Here is an 18,400-nt window from a genome sequence, read left to right on the forward strand (position 1 = left end):
ATCCAGGCTGGGTTTATGTCATTAAAATCTAGTTTAGAGAATAAGAACATCGTTGCTGATGTTTAATGTGAAAACACCCGCACATCTGGCATGTAAGTCAAGGATTAGCACTTTTTCTCCCTTGGTGTCGCCTTCTGAATTTCCACTCTCCTCTCTCGGGCACCCCTCCGGTGAGAGCCGCGGCGTCTGAGCGTTGGTAGGGACTGTCATCCTGCCTGGCTGCCCGGTTTTTTGGAGAGGAGAAGTTGGCAGAGGGATGTTCCTGCGATGATGGCGCTGCAGCTTAAGAGCGGGGATGCCGCGTACTACCAGAGTGCAGAATACTGCAGAAACTACACTTCGCCGCCTGTCAGCTACGGTGACAGCAGCCATTATCTCGCACGATTGCCAGGTAAGGGGAGGCTGGTCCAGACAGGACCTGCCCTCTGACTGTCAGCAGTTCTCATGCGCATATGTGCGAGGATGGAGAAAAATCTAATCGGAGACATTTGCATATGATAGCGAGGATGTTTAAGCCGGTTGCCCTGATGCTGCTGTCATCATCTTAATGTCATACCGGCGGGTGTGAGGAGGGGGTTCACGAGCCACCATTCTGTTCAGGTTATAGAGCATGGATGCTGCGATGCAAAATCTGAGGTTGTCGGTACTCTTGTATCCTCTCGCACTACAGGAGAGCTCCGAATCGCTTCATCCACGAACACTCCAGGTTTGAAATATGCGAAACCTTAATGTAATGCTTAGTTTTCTATCTCGAGCACCGCTGTCTGTGAGAACAAGCGAAATAATCGTTGTGGTCTCCTTTACTTGAGTCGCTGTACAGCTGATGGTGACATGTGGCAATTATACGGAAAGTGTTTCTTCCCTGGACCTGCAAAGTCGCTGTAATAGCGGGCTTTGCTGGCTGGTTTTAGGGGACTCGAGGTCAGTGTCTGTCATAGATGATGAAGATTACCGCATGAGTTTTGATCAACCCACTTGATAATATCCGTGTCATCAAACAGTGACTTGTCATATTCAGTTAAGGTTCTCAGTCATGGTGAAAATGTCACAGTGAATTCACGTTGCAGTAATGCATGAATGTAGGTGGATCTGGGGGTGTAAAAGTACCCCATCAATGGGACAGCCACAGAAAAAAAGAATAAGTACCATTTTCATGCATCAGCCTGCTAAGTGATGAAAAATAAGAAGAAATAAAGAAATAGACCTTTTGTGTGCCTTTCTCTGTGAATGGTTTTTCAGTTTAATAATGCTGCCACTTTTAACTTTTAACTTTGGTACTGTTATTATTGTCAATGTTTCTATGTTAATGACTAAATGTTTTATCAGTTACCAAAGCCAATAATAACACTTGCAGCCAGAAATATGCACATGATTCCCAGCAAGATGTTTTGAAATTATGATAGTTATCTTCTATGAGATAGAATGGACACTAATCAATATAGTAGTAGCAGCTTAATGGATTGGCCATGTGACTGTGAGTCTTTAAAGGCAAATAACACTGACATGTTAGATATTGGACCACTGGATCATTCTATTAACATTAAGTCTTCTCTAGTAGTAGTGATAGCTGAATGATATTCAAATTGTGACTGCGGCTGATATATAAAAATGGACCTGAGGCTTTATTGTAATGGTACAGTGGGTAAATTGCAAAGTACAGTAAGACGTATCTGGTCTTTGCTGCATATACTCTTGCTTGTCCAGTGCCCAGTGAAGCAGATGGAATAAGTGCAGGAGGCATGCGCTTCTCATTGCTCTATAATTGATGTGACACATCACAGAACGACAAGAGAAACTCTAGAGAAAATGAACACTTGGCCTATTTAGAGATTCTCGGTGGAGGCCATCAGATTCTCAGGCTCTAAGACAGGAGATTTCTTTTGTTTTTTTGCTTCTAAACCAAGAACTTTTGAGTCGAGCTCAAAAGAAATCACAAGTGACTGATTAGTGAGTAACTTCTGATTTAGTTTTAAGTAATTTTTGAAAATTACTTTTCAGACTTTGAGAACAACATTGTTAGAAAATTGTGAGGATTACAACACTTTCACCTTGTATTTTGGCCTTTAGAGTAATGCTATATAAGCTTGGTTTTGAATGTGTCATCTAAAAAGCCTCTAATGCAAAACCACAAATGTTTTTTGACTTTGCAGCAAGGTCCACTGCTGTAGATGTTTGAATATGGTCCGCGACTCTGAGGACTGCACTATGTGGGTGCCGATCTGAGTCTAAAGAAAGAAGCAAGCTCACCTTGACCTATCTAGCTCACAGGAAAACTACAGAAAGACAAAAGAGCCAAAATAAAAGCACAGTTGGACAATGTTTGGGTTTTTGGTTTTTTTTCCTTATAACTCTGTTCATGTGTGCTAAATGAGAAGCAAAAAACAACACTTGAAATGCAGGTTGGTTTTTATGCCATCTTTGTGTGATCATCTTCCTTGCTTGAGCATCATAACTGTGCTCCGTTTCGTTCAAACCAATCAATCATTGCCTACAGTCCATCTGCCTAGGATCATAATAGGACATTAAACTAAGTAGATGCTGATTTTGGCTTCACACTTTGGAACAAAAACAAGAGATCAAGCAAAAACAAAAACGAAAACAACAACAACAACAACAACACAGATCAAGGCAAAATATGAACAAATGGATTTAATGTTAGTGTGTGACATACACAGCAGTTGTAGATGGCTCTGTTGGTCATTATGTTCTCTGTACTTTCAGAGAAGGACGCATTAATTGAGCTGAAAATGCCAACAAGCGCAAGGAGTGTGTGGAAAAATACAAAATAAAGCTGTTTGATGTTTTTATTTCTCGAGTTCAAGAACAGATTGACTGTAAGTGCTTCGAAACGTGACCGTGTTTTAAGATTTTAATGATGGAGCCTGAGGAGTGAGAGGCTTCAAGTTACAAATGTACAGAGATGTTAAAGGTCTCTCTGACTAGCAGAGGGACTGAAGTGCAGACGAAGAAAAGACTTGCAATTATGGTGATTGTGTAAAAAGACTGTTTAGACACTGCTCTGTAGCAAACAGATGGAGATTCACCAACAAGCACATAGCCCAGTTACATTAATCTAGAAGAATATGCCGCATAATGAGATCTTACACAAAACTGTCGTGCCAAAAATAGTTTCTTTGCGCTGTGTGTGTGTGTGTGTGTGTGGGGGGGGGGGGGGGGGGGGGGGGGCATGTGATATCAGACCAAACCATCAGAAAACTGTTTTAAAATTTTGGGATCTTTTAATGATTGTAATGTAAGTTGCAAGTTAACGTGTCATTCTTGGAGGCAGTGATGGTAGAGCTGCAATATCTTCGGGCTTATCTTATATTTTTAACTGGCATACAGTAAATGCAAAGCATGTGGTTAAATGCTCAAACTACTGTGTGGTGGCACGCTGTGTTCCCCAAATTGTTTAATGACCCAAGGAAAAAGGTCAGCCGTCCTGTGGTGGGGGTTTCTGGGTTGCTGCTGTTTCACTCGGCGATCCGGGGTTCTCTCGAGGCTGCTGCCGACAAGGCCGATGCTGTCATATGCAATTGGTGCGATTAACGAACATTGCCGGGCATTGGTGTTTCATGTAGTTTAATATACTGTACTGCTCTCATCCAACGTCCCCAGTGAAAATATGATCATCTGAAGCATAAACTATCAAGAATGTTTTTGTTTTTCTATGTGAAGGGTTTTGGTACCACTTTTAATCTTTTAATTGGTAAAACATTAATTTTATTATCGTTGTAACATTAATAACAGATTTTCCTGTTGTATTTCTCCGTCTTTGCTCTCAAGGCTCCATTTGCTGTGTTGATCTTTGCAATGCACTTTAAGTATGAGTTGGATTTTTCTGGCAATGAAGCATTATTGTTCTGTTAACTGTCTATTTACTGACTCACATTTGTGTTAACCACCTCTACTCCTGTTTACTACAAATGAGTTAGTGTTGATGCTCTCAATGGATGCCTGGGAATACCTCTGCAGGGTGCTCCAAAAACAGCATCGTGAACCTTTCATGAGGTGAAAACATGTAAGGTCAATATGTTGTGACTGTATACAAAGCTTAATTACACACAGCTGCAACATGAACTTACTGTATGTTACTGTCCTCTGGCATTTTGCTTGCGAGCTTGCTCGCCTCTCCTTTGCATGGTGAAGATGGTGAGTTCAAATACAGCAAATCCTCACAATCTCAGATGGAAAACTGCAAACATTTTCCTGTTTACAAAATGATTCCACATTGCAGAGGGACAGCATTACTGCAACAAGTTAAATGTCCCTGAACAGGCTGACTGCGTTTTGAATATAAAAACCTGTTACAAACTAGCTGCTATCACAGGTACAACACACTTGTGGCCAGGTGGTTGCAGCAGATGGCCGCCCCTCCCTGAGCCTGGTTTTGATGGAGGTTTCCTCCTGTTAAAAGGGAGTTTTTCCTTCCCACTGTTGCCAAAGTGCTTGCTCATAGGGGGTCATATGATTGTTGGGTTTTTCTCTGTATCTATTATTGTAGGATCTACTGTACAATATAAAGCGTCCTGAGGTGACTGTCGTTGTGATTTGGTGCTATATATATAAATTTGAATTGAATTGAATTATTAAAGTAGCAGCCAATGTGCTCATGAGCCATCTCCCTTCAAATCTTTTGGCCAATCCCAGCAACAATCCCACCGCACTTTTTCCAGAAACTGCATGGTCTAGGTTTCCATCTTAATGTGTGGGGCACAACACCCAGTTCTGCTCGCTCTTCCAGAGTCTCATCTTGCAGTTGACGACACTATAGTAAGGTCAGTGACTTGTCTAGCATACCTTTCTCCTGAGGTCAGCCAGGCCAGGTGACAGATGGGCAGCTAGACATATTGGACAGACAGACTGACAGTGAGCAGCAGTCGGAAACACAAACAGCCAGGGATGTTATTTTGGGTGCATGATTCACTTCTATCGGGCGTCCGATTGGATGATGAAAGCTTCCAGCACAGTGAATTTTGACACAGCTGTTGGCCTATTACTGACCTGACAATATAGGGAAATGCACTGACACACACACATGCAAACACACACGGATATATTATATTACTAATATTATGATACTGGAGCATCAAAAGAGAACTGAAATTAGTGCCGCACCATTACTAATATCATCCCTTTTTATTATTATTTTTTCATGTAGCACTTACATAGTTGCTCCCAGCCTTCACACACACACTCACTGTCAAGGCTCGGCTGTGTGGCAGGCAGGAGGAGGACCCAAACGCAAAACTCGCAGACACGGGGATGAACTCAAAATCACAGCTTTAATGCTGGAAAGGCAGTACATGGGAAATACAAAACTAAACTAAACTGGGAAAAGTAAACTAACATACGTAGAGAGACACAGGGAGATCCACACAACATGAGGGACGACGTCACACTGAACAGAGGGAGACGCAGACGGAAATACACAGAGGGTTAACGAGGGAAGTGGGAGCACACGGGGAACACAGCTGACACAGATAATCATAACGAGACAGGGCAGGAGTGAACACAACATGACGCATACTGACGAGAGACTGTCAAAGTAAAACAGGAAGTACAGAGGTTCAGACAAGAGGAGAGAGCACGGGGAGAACACAGACATAACAGGCTGGGGAAAACATGGAATAAAACACGAAAGGGGACAAGGGCTCATGAATACATAGAGGGGCACACGGGGGGTGAGAGTCACAAAGGGAAAGCACACAGGGAACCACATAATAGGGCAACTCAGGAAACAGAACCTAGACAGGGAACTGAATACAAAAATACAAGAAAACTAAGAACACTGGGCCAACATGGCCCAGGACCATGACAGTACCCCCCCCTCAAGGGCTGGCTCCAGACAGCCCAAACACAGAGAAACAAAACCAAACAGAAAACAACCCAGGGCGGGCGGCGGGGGCCCAGGACGGAGGGCTCGGAACAGAAAACAAAAGAGCACAGCAAACACCGGAGCCCAAGAAAATAACCCAAACACAGAGCAGTTCAGGGGGCCGACCGTGCGGAAGGCAACGGCGGCGACGCGGAAACAGTTCAGGAGGCCGACCGTGCGCAAGGCAACGGCGGCGACGAAGGAGCAGTTCAGGGGGCCGACCGCGCGGAAGGCAGCGGCGGCCCTCCAGTCTCAGGCGTGCTGGCCATGGCCTGGTGGGCGTAGGGCCAGACGAGGCAGAAGAAGCGGAGGCTGGACCAGACGAAGCAGCAGAAGCGGAGGCTGGACCAGACGAAGCAGCTGATGAGGAGGCTGGACCAGACGAAGCAGCTGATGAGGAGGCTGGACCAGACGAAGCAGCTGAGGAGGCTGCAGCAGACGAAGGCTCTGAGGAGGCTGCAGCAGACGAAGGCTCTGAGGAGGCTGCAGCAGACGAAGGCTCTGAGGAGGCTGCAGCAGACGAAGGCTCTGAGGAGGCTGCAGCAGACGAAGGCTCTGAGGAGGCTGCAGCAGACGAAGGCTCTGAGGAGGCTGCAGCAGACGAAGGCTCTGAGGAGGCTGCAGCAGACGAAGGCTCTGAGGAGGCTGCAGCAGACGAAGAGGCTGAGGCCGGGCCAGGCGAGGTTGCCGAGGCTGAGGCTGGGCCAGGCGGAGCTGCAGAAGCACAGGCAGAGGCTGGCCCAGGCGTAGCAGCAGAAGCACAGGCAGAGGCTGGCCCAGGCGTAGCAGCAGAAGCACAGGCAGAGGCTGGCCCAGGCGTAGCAGCAGAAGCACAGGCAGAGGCTGGCCCAGGCGTAGCAGCAGAAGCACAGGCAGAGGCTGGCCCAGGCGTAGCAGCAGAAGCACAGGCAGAGGCTGGCCCAGGCGTAGCAGCAGAAGCACAGGCAGAGGCTGGCCCAGGCGTAGCAGCAGAAGCACAGGCAGAGGCTGGCCCAGGCGTAGCAGCAGAAGCACAGGCAGAGGCTGGCCCAGGCGTAGCAGCAGAAGCACAGGCAGAGGCTGGCCCAGGCGTAGCAGCAGAAGCACAGGCAGAGGCTGGCCCAGGCGTAGCAGAAGCACAGGCAGAGGCTGGCCCAGGCGTAGCAGAAGCACAGGCAGAGGCTGGCCCAGGCGTAGCAGAAGCACAGGCAGAGGCTGGCCCAGGCGTGGCAGAAGCACAGGCGGATGTAGCCGGGCCAGGCGATGACGAGGCGGTCGCAGATGGCGGCTGGACAGGCTCCTCGGGCCCTCCAGCTGATGCGGCGTGGGGCTGAACGGGCCCCTCGGACCCTCCAGCGGAGACAGGAGGCTGAACGGGCCCCTCGGACCCTCCAGCGGAGACGGGAGGCTGAACGGGCCCCTCGGACCCTCCAGCGGAGACGGGAGGCTGAACGGGCCCCTCGGACCCTCCAGCGGAGGCCAAAACAACGCCAACAGGCATGAAGTCCTTCGGCCGACATGAGGACAACTGGCGCTGCACTGAGCACTGACTCTGCCCAGGCAATGCGAACATGGTGCAGTTCTTAGGGGGCTGCTTAAACTTCAGGGATCCAGAATCAGCTGGTGACTGAGACCTAGCCTCTGGGGAAGCCCTGGAGTGGCAAACTGTGCCAACGGCAGCTAAACCATGGAAAGTACCCTGAGTAGAAATCCGGTTACCTCTCTGCATGGAGTGAATGAGCAAAACTGGCGACACAGGAGACTGAGCGGAGAGTGGCTGCTGGGCAGCTAACTGAGTTACTGGAGACACGGGTGAGAGTGGGAGCTGAGCTACTGACGGTGGTGAAGTAGATAACTGCACGGGAGACTGAACTGAGGGCGTCTGCACTGGCACAGGGGACTGAACTGATGTCTGTTGTAACGGTGGTGGTGAGAGTGGAGTAGGTGGTGGAGTTAATGACTCCACAGGGGAATGAACTAGAGGTGGTGACGGTTGTGGTGCTGGTGGTTGAGTGGGTGACTGTGCTAAAGGAGGCTGCACTGGGGACACTGGAGACTGCACTGGGGACACTGGAGACTGCACTGGGGACACTGGAGACTGCACTGGGGACACTGGAGACTGCACTGGGGACACTGGAGACTGCACTGGGGACACTGGAGACTGCACTGGGGACACTGGAGACTGCACTGGGGACACTGGAGACTGCACTGATGGTTGTAAAGTTGGAAACCAAGCTGACGATAAGGCTGATGATTCCTCTGCCAACTGAGCTATTGACTGGGCTAGGGATTGAAATAAGGTTTGTAGTAAGTCAGGCTGTGGATGTGACTGTGCTATGGGAAGCGAGGCTGAATGTGGTGGAGGTGGCGACTGAGCTTCGGGCCGGGCGGCTAACAGAGGTTCATGGCGAGTCACTCCTGGCAACTCTGTAGGCCTTAAGCTGTCCATGTTAGGAGTAGCAGTCTCTAAAACAGTCACAGCACAGGAAGATCCAGGTTTAGCAGAGTCAGTAATACCGAGCACAAAGGGATCCGTTGCGGACACAGGAGCATTCACACCAACGGTTTCTAAATATATAGGTTGGAGAGCAGCATAGTCCAGGAGTGAAGAAACACCATTCACAGTCTTATACTCAGCAGGTACAGGGACCTCAAAACTGTTAACTTCACGGTGTTGTTCATGAGTATGCAGCTCAACAATAGTCTTTTGCTTCTCTAAGGTGAGATTATCAGTCTGTGTGTTAATTGCTGCCGACCTGGGAGGAGCACAGGAAAAATAGTCACACTGAAACATGGGCGTGAGGGTAGGCAATGCAGGTTCAGGATTAACCGACCCAGAATTACCAGACACGGAGTTAATGGCCTCTGGGATGACGCGCATGGAGCTTACAGTGCCAGAATTCTTTAATTCGGCATGAACAGCAGTCTCTGGGGGGGTAATGAACTCGGTCTCGTGCGTAATAGAAGCGGAGGCGAACGTAGAAACAGTATGAGGCCTAGAAACACAGTCATATTCAACCTTTTTGTTCTTCTCTGGTGAGTTACGGACGTGAAAAACAGCGGACTCAGAAAACGAATACTGTCCGAGACGGTCGGGCTTGGAACTCGCATGGAAAAAGCAGTCAGATTCACTCACCACCGGAGCTTGCTCAGTAGCTTTAGCGTGGCGACGGCGTGAGCGTCGTGTTTTCCCGGGAACTGTGCCGTGAGTTCCCGAGGCAGTGGGCGCAGGCACTTCGGTGATGTCGGCTGGCTGAGCCGATGACGAACCAGGCTGCGCCGGAGAGACAGGGAGCTTGTGCAGCTCTGAGCGCGGAAGTCCCAGGTAGAGCGCAAAAGCCTGCAGCGGGGTAAGGCCGTTTGTCGTCGGCTCGAAACCACTCCCCGACCGCCGAGTAACCCTCTTCTTTGCGCGGGACGTGGGCGGCGACCGGAGAGGCGAACCAGAAGTCGAAGATGCCGGAGGAGTTGTGGCAGGCGATAGGCTGACTCCTCCAACTCTTCTTACCGTGGGACGGTGTGGGGAAAAAGCAGCAGCGTTTGCAGTTTGGAGGCTGCGCGGCCCACCTAGAGCCAATCGAGTCCCATAGAAGGCAGACTCGCGCTCCCGGGCATGCCGAGCCTCCTGCCTTCTCCTCTCGTTAGGGAAGGCGGGGTCTGCTCGCTGCCGGTTCCGTAGGGAGTTTGCTGGGTCCATTACTGGTGACGTCGTACTGTCACGAATCGCCGTGCGGCAGGCAGGAGTAGGACCCGAAACGCAGGACTCACAGGCACGAGGGAATGAACTCAAAACTCAGCTTTATTCGCTGGCAGAACAAATATACAAACCAAACTAAACTGGGAAACCACAAACTAGAGAGACACAGGGAGATCCACACAACATGAGGGACGACGTCACACTGAACAGAGGGAGACGCAGACGGAAATACACAGAGGGTTAACGAGGGAAGTGGGAGCACACGGGGAACACAGCTGACACAGATAATCATAACGAGACAGGGCAGGAGTGAACACAACATGACGCATACTGACGAGAGACTGTCAAAGTAAAACAGGAAGTACAGAGGTTCAGACAAGAGGAGAGAGCACGGGGAGAACACAGACATAACAGGCTGGGGAAAACATGGAATAAAACACGAAAGGGGACAAGGGCTCATGAATACATAGAGGGGCACACGGGGGGTGAGAGTCACAAAGGGAAAGCACACAGGGAACCACATAATAGGGCAACTCAGGAAACAGAACCTAGACAGGGAACTGAATACAAAAATACAAGAAAACTAAGAACACTGGGCCAACATGGCCCAGGACCATGACACTCACACTGTATCAGCTTATCCAAGTAGTCACACTTCGGACTGTATTTTACTGTCGCTGCCTCTATTTGTGTGTGTGCAAACAGATGTGTATGTAATGTCCTGTTTGCATGGCCGCAGGCACTGCAACTCAGACTACTCTTTCTGGTGCCCACTGAAATGTGAAGCTCCTCTGTCCGAGAATGTGTTTCTGTTTGGTAATTTCTCTCCAGCCTTGGGGCTATAGACATATGTACTGTAGTCACTGAGTTCCCTCACAGTGTATGTTTGATGACTGGTCAGTCAACAGTATCTCCTTAAAGGACTCTTCTACATTCATTTACTTAAATAAAATGGAGATCATATTTCCAAATAAGTGGCATTTCGATGATTTTGCGTATGTTTTGTCTTTTACAAAGAATTTTCTTTTTAAACAACTGGCTCAAAATCATCAGGTGTAAAAGCTTTCCACTACAGCTCCTGCAAATTAACATGTGCGACAGAAAAAAAACCCCAAATGCTTTTCTGAAATATAAGCAGTAACATTCTTCAGAGTGTATTTTGATGCAGAACAAGATCACAGCCATCACAGTAGCTCTTTGAGGCTGTACTAAGGCACAGTAGCCTTTTGAGCAAAATGATACCATCAGCAGGCCAACATGCTCACAATGGGATTGTTAAAATGCTGATGTATAGCAAGTACAGTTTTCCCTGCGTTTACGGTGTTTGTTTATAGCTGCATTTGGTCATAAACTAAAGAGCTGGACAAACAGAAAGCTCAATATAATAATGGTAAAAAGCCAGTAGAATCATAAACTGGTTTACAGTTCACACAAAGAGGAACATGATTATCTGAACCTAGTGTCGTGGAAGGCCTTTTTGTAGTTTTTTCACACGCTTTACTCAAAAGAAAATGTCATGGTGTTGTTCAAAGAAAAGAGAGCAAATTACCATTAGTCAGTCAGTGGGATACATTAGCTGATGACTGAACAGAAAGTTGTGATGATCCATTCATCCATCACAACTTGTCTAACTTGAGGCCTCGGGGCTAGAGCCAATCCCACGGAGACGGAGCACAGCGGAGACAATTTACCAGTCTATCACATATGGAGACACGAGTCATCCATTCAGTCTCAAACACAGTTCCTGCTTGAATATAGTAAAACAGACAAGTGCCTAAAAGCCAAAAGGCTATTAAACATTAATCGAAAGAAGTTGCATAAAATATAGAGTGCATGTAAGTGACTGTATTTTTTCATTAATGTCTGCCTTCGTCATCGCTGATATCCTTATCAAGGATTTGCTTATAGGAGGTGTCTTTGATTTCTAATATCTGTGTTTATGTGTGTAATGCAGGCCTGATTGTATTGCTTCTAATGTACCCAGGTCCAGAAACCATGTTGAAGCCTCCCCTGAGTCTCTTCAGTCTTCCCCAGCAGCCTTTCCAACACATGGATTCTTTACATCAGTTGGGACCTCCGCCAATGGCACCTGCACACCCTCTTGGTCCACCACCCATTGCCCCCGCTCAATCTATTGGACCTCCAACTATGGCTCATGGCCAGAGTCTAGGCCTGCCTCCCATAAATGCACCTCATACATTAAGGCCTCCTCCCATTACCCCGCCACACACTTTAGGCCCCCCTCCAATGCCTCCAGGTCAGTCATTGGGGCCTCCACCAATGGCACACACCCTGGGTCCCCCACCAGTAGATCACACACAAGCAATAGTGCCTCCAACCATGGACCTTACACAGCAGCTGGGGCCTCCACATATGAACCCTGCACAAGCACTGGTGCCTCCACCTGTAGTGGCACCAACAGCAGGTCGATTTCCCCTCCCTCCCAGCCCCTTGTCCTCACCTCCTGCTCCCGGCCCTGACCCTTCACAGATGCCCCCAAGGCCCCTAGGACCAGCCCTCATCCCAGCTACAGTGTCCAGCCTCATCTGCGGTCCACTCCCAGGCCAGGCAGCCCCAACCAGTGAGCAGCCCCAGGATGAGGGCTCCTCGCTGGGGACAGAGGAGCAGGAGGACTCTCTGGGACTAGAAGAACTGTGTAAACCGCTGTACTGTAAACTCTGCAACGTTACCCTCAACTCTGCTCAGCAGGCACAGGCTCACTACCAGGTCAGCTGAAAGCCAAATTCAGACATGCAGAATAGCACAGAAAAACATGTGAAGAATCAAATAAAATCGACATCTCGTATCTTTCTTTGAAGGGAAAGAACCACAGTAAAAAGCTACGAAATTTCTATGCTGGCAGTCAGCAGCCACCGGCCATCAGGATCCCAGAAGCCTTTGAGACTGCGGGCCAGACGGCCCTGAGCTCAGGGTCCAGCGACAGTGACGCAGGCAGGCAGGTAAGGCCCATATTTAAGAACTAGTACACAGCCTACCTTAATGCTACAGTGTTAGCTTAGGAGGTGGGTGTGCTGTTGCTGAAGTGGCCTCTCGGATGATGGCGGTCACTTGCTCTGAGGAGGTGGTAGAGAACTGCATAGTCACTCTGTTTCATTTAAACAGCAGACACTCAAAGCATCCACTCACCACTGTACACTCAATCCCTGCTTTTTAAAAGTCTATTTATTCTAAGTAACCAGTGAATTTTTTTTTATTATGTTTGCTAATAAAATAACAATCTTTCTGACAAAAAATAGCATAACTCATAGCTTCCATTAGGCTTTACTATCATTTTAAAGGCAATGTGTTCTTCCTCCTGCTGAAATGGAACATTTCTTTCCTTGTTTTCACAGTGTTTACTCCAAATCTCCTCTCACCACAAACACTGTGCTGCTTTGTCCTGTCTCTGCAGGCGCTGTATAAGGGGGCGCCCAGGGTCATCTTGGCCACAGAGAATGACTATTGTAAATTGTGCGACGCTTCCTTCAGTTCACCAGCAGTTGCGCAGGCCCACTACCAGGGCAAGAACCATGCCAAGAAACTACGGCTGGCTGAGGCCCAACAGAACGCGAGTACCATGTAGGTTTGGGTGAAGACATGTTGGCTTTATTGGACAGAGATTTTATCCTTACTGTGTTTTATGCAGGCATAATGGAGTGGAGGCCCACTACAGACAATACCTTGTTCAGCATTAGCTGAAAAAGAAATATAGCAATTGCAATCAGATATACATTGCATTGCGCAAATATCTTGAGCTATCCATCGTTTCTTTATAATTTGCTAGAAAATTAGTATAATAAAACAGTATATAAGCAAAAGCAGTTTCTATTATTTTATAAAAGCATGCAGCTGAATATTTCTTATGACCACCTTTATTTTGCAACACAGTCTGAACTCTCTTTCTCTCAAACTTCAGGAATAGTTCTCTTGGCTTCTTAAAGGACATTCAAAGCTCTTCTTTGGATGTTGGCTGCCTTTTAGTCTGCTCTCTGTCAACATCATCCCTCACTGTTCACTAATGTTGAGGCTCTGGGTAAACTAGTCTATGATTGATAGTCTTCCATTGTGAGTTTCTTTTCAAAGGTGTGCCTTTACTGCATTAGCAGTGTGCTTGGGATCATTGTCGTGCTGAAAAATGAAGCCGTTGCCAATCAGATGCTTTCCAGATGGTGCTGTGTGGTGGATCAAAGTCTGACCAAACTTTTCTGTGGTCATCACACTGATGGATGAAAACATCCATTTTGACAAGATCCTGCACCACTGGCTGAATTTCAGCCCCAAACCATGACAGAACCTCCACTGTGTTTTACAGATGGATGTAGACACTTGTTGTTGTACCTCTTTCCTCACCTTCGCTGTAGATATTATCAACATTTGAACCAAACATTTCACATCTGGAATCATAACTCCAACAGGCCTGTTGATAATTACTTTAAGTCCAGTTCTTGTGTAATTTGGTATACCTCAGTCTTTTCTCCCTGTTTCCCTTCTTTAAAACAACTTCAGCCACCCTTCCACTGAGATCATTTCTGATTAGGCCTAAATGGATCAACTGAAGGACCAAATGCATCTCTCAGGTTCTCTGCCAGGTGTTTGCTGGATATTTTTTCTGTTGTGGACCGGACATACTGTTCATCTGCTGTTGATAGCTCTTTTTTATGCCTGCCCATTTTTTTTAGTCCTCCACTTGTTCACTTTCCTTAGCTGTTTTCTGCTGATCGCACTTTTGAAATCACTGCGTTGCTACAAAATTACTATTTTATTATTTCAAACTGTGTTATCTTTGGCAGTTTTAATAGATTCAACTAAAGAGATAAGAACAAATGATGTGTTTTTACAACAGGCAGCTAGACCAAAGTCCCTAAAGGTACAACTTACCAAAGACAAATTTGGTAAGTTGTCTGTTATGTATGGACATAACACTGGCTTGTCCCTAGAGTTAGGTCCCTTTTTTATGCTTGAATGATTCATAGGTCAGTGTTAGGTGGCTTACAAAACAAACAAACAAAAAACATTCCGCTGGAAATGGTCAGGTACAAGAATTGGCCTGATAATGAGTGAAAAAGCAGCCTGTGTCCAAAGAAAAGCTTTGCAAGACCAAGCCTGTAGAACACAGGTATGGAACTCCATACCTTGAGGCCTCGAGGGCCGCTGTCCTGCTTGTTTTCCAACCAACCTGCCCTTTTAGCTTCTTATTGGCAAAGCACACCTGATCCAGGTATTCAGCAGCAGTAGGGCAGGGATATCTCAAAAACAAGCAGGATGCTGGCCCTAGAGAAAATAACATGAAACATCTTAGAAAGATGAGGGGTGACTCAGGGGTTTGGCAAAATACGCCATATTTCAAGCTAGCCATGTTGCCATTACATGTGATATGGAACCAACAATTGTTGACTCTAGCTTTGCCTGTTACAGGGAAAGCAGCAATGAGACAACTCCGAGAAGGAACAGGAAAGATGGCAGTGAGTACCGGCTAGTGAAAAATCGTCGCAGCCCACAAGTACCCGCTTCCATGCCAGGTAAGATAAGAAAATTAAATGCTAATTAAAAAGCGACATCAGCATAATTTAAAGATAACTATCAAAAGTCATCTGATAAACTCTTCATTTAGGTGGCATTGTTGTAGCTATCTTGGTCAGTAAAATGCAAAGAAATGCAAGAGATTTTGTCTTATTCCACGTCTATTCAAAGGCTGCAAACTAGCAAAGCAAATTCTGATGTTATTTAATGAATTGACCAATAATATGTATGGCTATTGAGGGTCATGTCTGTTATTGTGTTATCTTAAGTGGTGGTTGGAAAATACGTCACTACAAACAAGCTATATTCAGCAGTCCTAGAATAGATGTCACCTGTTCATACACAGCGGCTTGAGGACCAATCAGCAGTAAACTTGGCTGTTTCTTTAATGATCTTATATTCTTTTATTTGAGTTATTGGTTGTGTCTTCAAACAACTCTATTTGATGCACACTAGCCTTTGAAATTGGTCTTTTTATGCGGCATAAAATGTGATGTGTATGGTACCTACCCCGAGAAGCCACTGTTCAAAATGCCAATTTATCTTCTAAAAGCTGATTTTGTACTTGCAAACACCCCAACAGTCTTTCTAAAGAGATATAGCGAATGCTGTAAAATCCTTTTCTTAGGTCTAGACCTGTTCCATATACTGATAATTCATGTTACAGCAGCTTTCATGACCCGTAGTCATTTTCAGCAGCCTTTGAGGGCAGTGTCTGTTTGCTGAGTCAGTGTGGAAACTGTCAAAAAAAACTAAATGATGTCACAGATAGGAGTTATTCTCCTAAAGCTCTCTCATGTCACTGGATTTTCTACCGTTTTTGGTGCACCCACCTACTTATGTCCAGTGCATGACCCTCACATGGTCACACATGTTTTCTTTCTTTTTTAAGGCTGAATGTTCTTCTATAATTATTATTTAACTGTGGTTTCTTTGTGTTTGTGTGAGTGTCTGCTTTCACCCTCGTGTACATGTGTGAAAACAGATACAGAGTAAGGTAATGTCAGACTTTCTGCTGACGTCAAGCTACCATCTCTTTCTGCACGTGTCTGTTTCCTATTCTGTCTTTCCACAGACATAAGCACCTGCACTTCAGCTCGAGATAAAACAAGATAAATCACAAGTCATACAGTAAAGCAAATCCCTCTTAGTCTCCCGCTGACACGCTCTTCCACAGGCAAAAAAAAAAAAAAAAATCTGCTGATTCAATCAGTTTTCTTGATGGACAATCCCTAAAATAGCTTCTCTCCCTCTCGTTCTGTCTTTTTTATCTCTCTCTCTATCTCTCTATTTTCTTCTCCTTTTTCTGTGTTGCTAAAACACAAGCAACACTCTGTTTCCAGTGTTCTGCCATCATGTAATCACAGACGCCTTTCAGCTTTTCTTTCTGTACACATTTGTGTACATTTGTCACACACACAGCACTCATACACACATGGGTCTGGGATGCATTTTTATCACTGAACAACAGAAAAAAACCAAACACTGCAGATGAATTCTTTCAACTACAATATCAGTAGCATTTTATATGAAGTTAAAAGTCGAAGATTTAACAGATAAATTTAAGACAGTAAAATGCTGGCTGCATTTTCCTATACCCATTTCATTTTTTCAATGTACAATTATAGCAGCATCCAGAGGTGGCAAAGCTACACATGTTCTGCACTTAAGTAGAAGTACAGATATTAATGTTAAAAATACTCCAGTAAAAGTTGAACGAACAGGATTATCTTTCACGTGTTTCGGTTTAGGCTCAAATCGGTTTGACGTTTGAAGGTCCGCAGTGTGATATAATAACTCCACCCAAATCTGTCAGCAATGAGCAATGAGCCTGTTTTGAAAATGTAAGCAGCAGAAAGTACAGATATTTGTTTAAAAAGGGCATAAAAGTCAAAAGTAGTCATATAAATAAATACTCAAGTAAAGTATGGACACCTGAAAATTCTACATAAGTACTTTGTAGCATCTACTCTTACCAGTAGTATTTTATAAAAAGATAAGAGTCATAGTCAAGAAATGCTAGCATTTCTTAATAATGAGGGATGGGAATCCTAATAGTTTTGCTGGGTTTTTTGGTTAGAAATGAGCAAAAAAAAGAAACAAAAAGTGAAGGAATTGTGAGTTGTCCTATGTTCAGTCCATCCTTTAACCTGAATCAAAACTTTAAACTTTATTGTGGCGCATCTAACCAGTCACAATTATAGGTAAGTGTACTGTCAACAGAGGGAGTGATTTTACAAAGAAACAAAGAAAATATACTCTGAGAAAAGCTACAGTATTAATAAAGTTTAGCTTATTTGAAGTCTGGTGAAAGCCAACACAAATGCTTACTGTGTACTTTTTAATATCACAGCTCTGTCATTAAGAAACAGGAGGATCTGATTAAAGAAATAATCAACAGAATTCAAATGTAGGCTTAGTCTATGTGCAGGTACAAATAGGTGTCCTGTTTCAGGGTCATATGTTACTGCTTATAAAATAAAAACGCAAAATTGTTTGCATCAATGGGAAAAGTTGCATCTAAAAATGTGTTTTCATTACTGCTCATCGGGGTAATGTAGAGACGTTAAAACATTTTAGTTCCAGGAATGATGAGGCTGTCTTACAGAGAACTGATTTGTAAGTGTGCAGTGGTTTCTTACCCAGTGAGCTCTAGTATGAAACATACTGTAACCATCACTGGAGCAGGTTAGGCTGAAAGCACAAGTTACCATGCTGGTACGTGCCAGCGAGATGTAAACCACCTTTGTCCATGTTATTCTAGTGCCAGGATGGGTTTCTTCTGGGAGCTTTAGTATTTCATTAAAGATGTTCTAGTTGATTATCATCTCATTTTGCCACTGTATAAGGCACTAGTTGAAACCTAAAGTTGGACCCTTGGCACTGTATTGTGACTTCCCTCTGCAATAAAACATCTCTTAAAAATAACAGTTAGCAGCCATCCATCTCATCTCTGTAATCTCTCTTTCTCTCCCTCAGGGCCGTACTACAACCCCAGACCGAGGCAGCGCATCCCCCGGGACTTGGCCATGTGCGTGACTCCCAGCGGACAGTTCTACTGCTCCATGTGCAACTGCGGAGCCGAGCAGGAGACGGACTTCAGGCAGCATTTGGAGAGCAAGCAGCACAAAGCAAAAGTGTCGGAGCTAAGATACCGCCATGAGATGGAGAACCTCGGCTACAGCTAAGAGACACAAGAGGGGAAGGAAAGAGAACATGTAAAGAGTACAAGAACGCAGGGCAGGAAACTGAAAATACTGCCATACTTTTGAAGAGCATATTTAGTGGAGTGATTACATCAAGATCTTTTTGCACTTTATTTGGTG

The 18,400-nt window shown here is 45.7% G+C and overlaps 1 protein-coding gene across 1 annotated transcript; it reads left to right on the forward strand.

The window, feature by feature from the left end:
- Positions 1–159: 159 nt before the first annotated feature.
- Positions 160–18,400, forward strand: zmat3 (zinc finger, matrin-type 3). The gene is made up of 6 exons (XM_026147835.2): positions 160–391; positions 11,539–12,281; positions 12,374–12,514; positions 12,967–13,133; positions 14,970–15,073; positions 18,054–18,400. The coding sequence occupies exons 1-6, from the start codon at positions 268–270 to the stop codon at positions 18,260–18,262; spliced, it is 1,488 nt and encodes a 495-aa protein (XP_026003620.2). The 5' UTR covers positions 160–267; the 3' UTR covers positions 18,263–18,400.

Source organism: Astatotilapia calliptera, chromosome 17, assembly GCF_964374335.1.
Source record: "Astatotilapia calliptera chromosome 17, fAstCal68.1, whole genome shotgun sequence".
Lineage (NCBI taxonomy): Eukaryota > Metazoa > Chordata > Actinopteri > Cichliformes > Cichlidae > Astatotilapia > Astatotilapia calliptera.

Coding starts and splice junctions, on each gene's coding strand:
- zmat3 (XM_026147835.2), top strand. CDS start 268: ATGATGGCGCTGCAGCTTAAGAGCGGGGATGCCGCGTACTACCAGAGT. Junction 12,515..12,966: donor ACAGTGACGCAGGCAGGCAG/GTAAGGCCCATA, acceptor CTGTCTCTGCAG/GCGCTGTATAAGGGGGCGCC. Junction 13,134..14,969: donor CAACAGAACGCGAGTACCAT/GTAGGTTTGGGT, acceptor TGCCTGTTACAG/GGAAAGCAGCAATGAGACAA.